The sequence below is a fragment of the Dermatophagoides pteronyssinus genome, unplaced genomic scaffold (genome assembly GCF_027571235.1).
Source record: "Dermatophagoides pteronyssinus isolate colony J.1.1.1.1 unplaced genomic scaffold, Derpt_VIB-CSIC_2022.12 sq0008, whole genome shotgun sequence".
Taxonomy (NCBI): domain Eukaryota; kingdom Metazoa; phylum Arthropoda; class Arachnida; order Sarcoptiformes; family Pyroglyphidae; genus Dermatophagoides; species Dermatophagoides pteronyssinus.
In genome coordinates, this window is record NW_027461532.1 from 895,218 (window position 1) to 903,680 (window position 8,463).

An 8,463-nucleotide genomic window follows, 5' to 3' on the forward strand; every position below is an offset into this window, starting at 1 on the left:
GGTTGAATAATGTTCGTAACAAACCGAACATTGTTACATTTAATTAAAAGGGTTAAAAGTGCGCGCACAGATGTCATTAAGAAATTCAATTTGGATGCGCACGGATTCTGATTACGGAATTTTTGAGAAAACGTACATAACTCGTATGCACTCGTCATTTGTCAATGTCTTTCAGATTCTTAAATTCTTCCCTTGTTGTTCTTTCCATCATCATCATCATACAGCATTCAAATTTCTAAGATTAATTTCAATTCAGAATAAGAATAATGACTTTTTTTCCATCGTATATTCCCAGATACAAAAAGATAAAGGGAAAATAGTTTTTGTTTCCCATTACGTAATCCAAAACACGCGTTCACATGCATTTTTTATTATTATTATTATTCGGTTCAGAAAAACTATTGAAACTGTCGAATTGAAAACACGTGCTTCATGCTAAATCAAGCATGTTCTTGATTCGATATTTGATACAAGTATCATAAAGTTGTTTTTTTCAATCTATGAATTGTCAATCAATCAAATTTGATAACTGAACGAGCTGAATGATAGCTGTAATTGAAATGATATGAGATTTTTCCATTTTCATTTGAATTATGTGAACATTGAAACTTAAAAACAATTAGTCATTAATTTTTCTCTTTCTCTCTCTCTTTGAATATTGATGAATAACATTGGGCCACCATTTGTAAATTTGTAAATTTCAATGACAAAATTAGTCATTAAAATCTATTCAAATCGTGAATATATTATGGTAAGGGGAAAAAATATGGAACATTATGGTCATTGTGCAAAAACAAAATAAATCTCAAACTGATTAAGTTGATATGAAAATGAAGAATGCTAAAAAATGAAGATTTCATCATTCAATAAGTGATGACAACATTGTCCAAAAAAAGCAATGAAAATATTCTCATCATCAACAACAAACCATTTTGAATCGATATTCGTCAATCGATTGATTTGAAAAACAACGATTGACCAATTGGTTCACAATGTTACAAACATTTAAAAACACTCAATTCGACATACTACATTTAATGATTGTCCATTAAAATCGGGTCAATGATTTAAAATGAATTGACTGTGAAATTTTGGACCAATATTTAAAAAAAATCCATCAATCGAATTGAAACAACAGAAACAAAACAAAACGAAGCATGAAACAAAACAACAAAATACAAAAATTCAAATCGGATTCAGCAATATTCATTTATATAAATGACCTGTACCCGTTACAAATTTTATTAATCATTTATTATCATCAATGATGATGATGATAATGATGTTTCAATGAAAATATACTTTCATAATGATAAATCAAAGTTGTCCACCATAAAAAATAAAATTCAAAGAACAAAGCGTAACATTTAAAAAGAAAAATAATAGATCAGATATATAAGTGAACAACAACAACAACAACAACAACAAAAACTTCAAGGCAATCGATATAAGATAATTAGATCTTCAATGATATTATTGAAAAATGTTTTGTGCCCCTGAAGCCTTGTTTGTATTTGTAATTTGTCATAAATTCGTTTGAACAAAAATATTTGTAAAAACAAACAAAAACAAATTGGGAAAAAATCAATGTAATTAATCAATCACATTTCTTCAGTTTCTTATTACAAACACACACACAGGTAAATTAATCACAATTACAAAAAAAAAGTGAAAAAAAAGGAAAACTTTTTAAAATTTTTTTGAAAATTATAAATTTTTTTTCTATCTTTTCTCAACATTAATTTCATTCCCTTCCAGTCAAATTGATTGTTAATCTGTAAGTCGTTTATTAAAAAGATTATTATTGATCTGTTGATTCAGTAGTACTATATTATAGTTTTTGTCTGATGATGGTCAATCAAAAATATAAAAATTCGTACAATAATTATCGATCAATCCATCAATACATTTTATGTTTGTTTTCTTTTTCAAAAAAAAAAAAATTTCACAACATAAACAGTTAAGATTATCCATTGAAATCCTCACAGCCTATAATGGATAATTATGAGAATCATCAAGTTTTCTTTTTTTTTTTAAATTCAATTTTTTTGTTTTCATTTGAAAACAAACAATGTCCAGGAAACAGAAAATCGTTGATCATGGTACACAGGGTTAATTCATTTTTTTTGTTTTGTTTTCATTGAAAACGATTTTTTATTTGTGTTTCACTGTGTTAAATTGATCAAGACTTGAGGCGCTGTTTGTTTGAAAAAAAACATTTGATTGCATCCAATCAAATCGATAACTAAATAAATTTGTATGGAAAACATCAAAGTTTTTTTTCCTGATCAATTTTTTGATTCAGAAAATTCACTATTTCGTTGTGAACTGAAGAAAACCAGTCAACAGTGTGTTTCCGGCATCAATGAAACCATCATTGTATTGCATTAAAGCATCTTAAACATCTTAAACAACAACACGGTAATTATTAAGATAACAAGACCACTTTATTATGAACGATAAGATCAATACAAAAACAGTAAAACAGCAGTAAACAACGTAAATTTTCTTTTCGATTATCAATGCAATACAATCATCGTGTGTGTGTGTGTGTGTGTATGTGTTTGATGACAGATATTAATGATTTATTGCTAATTACTAATCACTTGATCATTATTTTATCAATCGATTTTACACAATCATTATCATTATTTTGATTTGATATTATAATTTCTTCATCATTGGATTGTGTTTTTTTCTTTTCTTTTTTTTTGAATGGATGTTTTCAGGCTAATAGACTGGCCAAAATTCATTTAGTTTTACACAAAAAACTTCTGGAATGATTTGTAAACCAGAAAAAAGAAGTGAACATAAAAATCAAACCGATATACATTTCGGATAAAATGGAACAAAACAAAATTGGAAAAATTGGAAAAATCTTTCTCGCTCCCATCGAAAGAAAGATAACTAGCCATTGTCCATTATCATCATTCAAAAATCATCAAATAATTTTCGTTTTTTGTTTTTTATAACGTAAATTTCACGAGTTTTTTGTTTCTTAACAATACAAAAAAAAAGTCATTTGCCTTCATTATAATAATGATTGCCAACAACAACAACAAAAACAATAATAATAACCGTTGTTTCGGAAATTAATGTTGTTAAATGTTAATGTTGTATTGTGTGTTGTTGTTGTTGATTCAACTATTCGAACAAACGATATTGATGGATTTATTTTTGTCCAACAATCGTAATTGTTACGAATTTACGAACGAATCTATTTTTTTCCCCCCACTAATAAAATTGTTTTTTGTTGCTGTTTTTCGAGGATAAAATTTGAATTTGATGTTCAAAAACAACAACAACGAAAAAAAAATCAAACGAATTTGATTGATATTTGTTCAAAGTTCAAAAAATATTCAATGCAAATTTTATGCAAAGTTTTTTGCTTTTGTTGCTTCGATTGTGAATAATGATCATTATACAGTAGTGGAATTTGCATCTTTTTCTTTCTATCGATTTGATAATCCTAATTATCAGTCAATCGCAAATAATGATAATAATGGAAATCAAATTTCAAAATCAAATATAAAGATGAATGACCAATACAGGTATGGCCATCTAGTGGCCAACACTGTAAATGAAAAAAAATGTTAATTTCATCATAAAATCATTAGAAAAAGTTTTCTTGATTAATTAATCAATTAATATTTTGTTCATTAGTCGATTGAATGTATCGATTGATTAATAATCGATTGATCGATTACAGCGACAGATCACTATCATCATTCATAACATAAATATGTCATAAATCTATACGATCAACATTTTCAATTTCATGTCGATTTTCAATAATCCCATAGATAATGTTAGGATTGAAGGATTTTATAATTAATTTTTGCTATTTATGGCCAACTAACATCAAAGGAAATTTTTTTTCTGTCCCCCAATCAAAGACCACCAAGGTATTCCAAAATAATTTTTCAAACGATTTTTTTCTCCACCTGACCAAAAGATTTATGATCAATTTTTTTTTCTCTGAAAGATCAAACTATTTGAAGACTATAGTATAGACTATAGTATTTTTTCTTGCGAAAAGAATTCAATTTGAAAAATGAATGTATTTTTGGTATCAAACATCACATCATTTTGATCTGAATATTCCGAAATTGATTAGATTCTTTTAAAGGTTTTCTTTTTGAAAAAGAAGCCGCGATTGTCATTCGTTTTATTTTGTATGTTTGAAAGAAGTGTTGGGATAGAAAAAAATCAAAAAAATTGCTATTTTTCTCTTGGAAAACAAGAAAGAATTTCAACAACAAAAAAAACAAAATCGAAATTCATAATCACATCACGAATCCTGTTTTGTCATCAATAGTGTGTGGATATTGAAGTGTCAAAATAGATTGCATGCATCGTCATCTAATACAATATCGATTCATTAATTTGACACGTTTCATTCAATTGAATCGTTCTTGTTTTTTTTTTTGAATTAAGATTCCCTAAATAAATCAATTGAATTCGAATAAAGATAGATAAAGAAAATAATGAAGATATCTTTGTCGAAATAAAGAATTTCAAAGCAGAAAAAATTCTTATCAGATTGATTAATCTACAGGTAATTCTTGAATGTAACGATTGAATCTTGAATTTATTCTGAATGAATGAATGAATGAGAAAAAAAACGTTTTCAATTTTCTCTATTGGATCATTCCATTTTGGATAAAGGAATTTGAAAGAATCAATTTCCTTACTATCATCATCATCATTGGGATTTTTTATTCTCGAATGATTCTATGATGATGATGATGATTGAAATCTTTCTTTCTTTTTGGCAATTTCCAATCTAATGAGAGTGTGGCAAGTTTGGAAAATGAAGAAATGAGAAAAAATAACATTGTAATAACCACAATTGAATTAACCGACCAACCAACCGATCGACCGTCCGATCGTATTTTCAACTATCCATCATTGTAATCATCATCATCATCATCGAATGTGATTCCGATTCTAATCGAAAAAAAAATAAAACTTTTCTTTTTTTCGATTCTGTCGATTCAATTGTTCTCGGTTCGGTCCATTCTAATCATTCTAATCATAGTAAAGCTAGTTAGTTTGATTCATTAGTAGTTGGATTCATTTGATAATAAAGTGCGGTTGAATTCCTCCAATCTATCGATCTAATCTATCAATTCGCGGACAATCGATTCTCGGACCAAATGAAATGAATGGAAAATTTTCTGGTAAACATTGTGCCAAAAAGATTTTCATAAAATAAAAATGATAATGATAAGGATGACACTGAAAACAAGGATGTCAGCATTATTAATAAAAAAAATTTTGATAATGAATTTTTTTTTGTATTTTTGTGAAAATGAAATTAACTTTATTATAACTAGGTTATAATTATAAAAATTTTAATTAGTTTGGTTAGTTGGTTAGTTTTTTTGTGTGTTTTCATTTGAAAAAGATTATAATTATTAAAATTATAATTATCATTTGTCGTATACCTGATGTTACCCTACACGCATTCCAAAAGTTATTGCAATAGAAATACGAGTTTATTGCTCGTAATAAAATGTTATTGATTGATACAATTGACTGACAGACAAAACCCACAATGGTGATGAGTTGATTGACAATAAAACAATTTTTTTTTCTTTCAAACACATCATAGGATCATCAAATTATAATCAAATATACGAGGATTAATAAAGGTAATGACATATTATTAATTGTCACACGTACTTCAGGTTTGATTTACTTGATATGATTAGATAATAATAAAAACGACAAAACGTCAAAAATCGATTGGTATATAAACGATGCCTCAATGTTTGGCATTTTCATTGGACATCATTCAATTTATTCTGATTTTGAATAATAATTTTTTTTTTGAAAACATTGAAAAACATTGAAGCAACTGTGTGTACAACCAGAAAGATGATCATCTATAATATTTTAATTGTTTTATTATTGGCCATTAATACATTGGCTAATCCAATTCTACCAGCATCACCAAATGCAACTATTGTTGGTGGTGAAAAAGCATTAGCTGGTGAATGTCCATATCAGATTTCATTACAATCAAGTAGTCATTTTTGTGGTGGTACTATTCTTGATGAATATTGGATTTTAACAGCTGCACATTGTGTTGCCGGGTAAGTTTTGTTGTTGTTGACTAAATTGAATAATCAAAATAATAATTTTTTTTTGTTGTAATTTTTTTCATTGAAAAATTTATAGACAAACAGCAAGTAAACTATCAATTCGTTACAATAGTTTAAAACATTCATTAGGTGGTGAAAAAATATCTGTTGCTAAAATTTATGCACATGAAAAATATGATAGCTTTAAAATTGATAATGATATTGCATTGATCAAACTTAAAACACCAATGAAATTAGATCAGAAAAATGCCAAAGCTGTTGGATTACCAGCAAAAGGATCGGATGTAAAAGTTGGTGATCAAGTTCGTGTTTCTGGTTGGGGTTATCTTGAAGAAGGAAGTTATTCATTACCATCTGAATTAAGACGTGTTGATATTGCTGTTGTATCACGTAAAGAATGTAATGAATTATATTCAAAAGCTAATGCTGAAGTTACTGATAATATGATTTGTGGTGGTGATGTTGCAAATGGTGGTAAAGATTCTTGTCAAGGTGATTCTGGTGGACCGGTTGTTGATGTTAAAAATAATCAAGTTGTTGGTATTGTTTCATGGGGTTATGGTTGTGCACGTAAAGGTTATCCAGGTGTTTATACACGTGTTGGTAATTTTATCGATTGGATTGAATCAAAACGTTCACAGTGATTGATAAAAAAATTTTCTACAGATAAAAATTGGCAAATGATGCCATTATATGTTATCATTATGTTTCTGGTGATTCTTTTTCTACTTTTATCATTTTATTTTATATTCGAGTTGAAAACAAACAATCCGGATTGTATAGGGATTTGTTTTTTGTTTTTTCAATTTAGAAAAATCCAAAATAAATAAATAAACATTTCAAGAAAGTTTGCTTTGTTTTTTCTTTCAAATATTCGTGTAAATCATTAATCAGGAGTTCATTTTTGTTTTGTTAGCTAATGAATACCCGTGAGATTTGATTTGGGTTTTGAGAAAAATAAACGCGTGCACGGATGTTTGTTGTTTGCTGTTTTTTACCAATTTTGTTTGATTGATAAAACTTATTTGTTAGAGTGGAAAATGGATTTTTTTTCACTATAAATATTGATCGGTAATCGATTTATAGTGAAAGTTTGAAAAGAAAAACATCAGCAAAATCAAAACAAATCCGGTGTTCAATCAACAATTTTTTTTTCTTAATCAAAAAAAAAATTGTTGGATCATTAGATGTGTGATGGATAAGTCAGTCAATATCCGAAAACAATTGGTCTCATTAATGATTTGAAGAAAAAAAAAGTAGACTTAAGCGTAACACTCAAGAGAAATCAATGTTTGAGAAATGAAAAAACAATAAAATTTTCGACAAATCCTCAAATAAAACATCAACAACAAAAAATTTCTCCTAGAGAAAAATAAAACATTCATGTCCATTCCGGTAATTCTGCCTTGTAAAAATCTTGGCCAATTTAAATTGAATGATTGGTTTGGATTTGAATGGAAAACAAAAACAGCGCAATCCAAATTGCAGGCAAATTGATTTCCAATTTTTCTTGAACTAAAACTAAATCAAAATGATCAAATTGATGACAGACAATACAAGTATGTTGTAATGTACTTTGCTTTCAGCTACACAAACAACTTTTACACACACTCGCACATAAACAAAAACGAAAAAAAACAAGGAAAAGAATCCTAATCATCATCACATATCGAATTATCATAATGGAATTTTGTTGTACCTGATTTTCATGAACAAGTTCAAAAAAACATTGGGATTCATTCAATGATGATGATGAGTCATTGCCAATAGAAAAATTGTTCAATTGAATAATTCTGGATTGATAAATGAATCAAAATTCTAACCAACAACAACAACGACAAAAAATAACAAGTGAATTTCCACCATTTCAATACCAATTCCATACCAATTCTATTCTTCTTAACAACAAATATTATCTATCGATTTTTTTTGACCAAAGGAAAAAAATATACATTTCCTGTTCATAATGATGTAATTTCAACCAAAAAAAATTCCTTGTTACAATATAAAATTTACCTTAGAAACAACTATGATAATGGTAATAAATTTTGATTATGATTTTTTTTTTTCGTTTGTCCACTGACCACCACCACCACCATTATCAACAACAGTAATTTTCATTTGGTTACTAGGTTGATTTCATTGGATCGCAGCATAGAAAAAAAACACCTACACCTGGCACACACGATTTCTACTAAACACCACCAACAAAGCAAGCAAGCAAAAATCATTGAACCAAATATTAATCCATTATCATCACTTCGTGACAATTAACTTGGCCATAACATAGGCCATACAAAAACACCAATGCCAACACCGACACACACACACGCAAAACACCACCAACCGGGCA

At 28.0% G+C, this 8,463-nt stretch overlaps 1 protein-coding gene across 1 annotated transcript; it reads left to right on the forward strand.

Moving 5' to 3' along the window:
* Window positions 1-5,786: 5,786 nt before the first annotated feature.
* Window positions 5,787-6,957, forward strand: LOC113796035 (mite allergen Der p 3). Its single transcript, XM_027346280.2, has 2 exons — window positions 5,787-6,101; window positions 6,187-6,957. Exons 1-2 carry the CDS (start codon window positions 5,884-5,886, stop codon window positions 6,752-6,754), a joined length of 786 nt encoding a protein of 261 aa, XP_027202081.1. The 5' UTR covers window positions 5,787-5,883; the 3' UTR covers window positions 6,755-6,957.
* The last annotated feature ends 1,506 nt before the right edge of the window (window positions 6,958-8,463 follow it).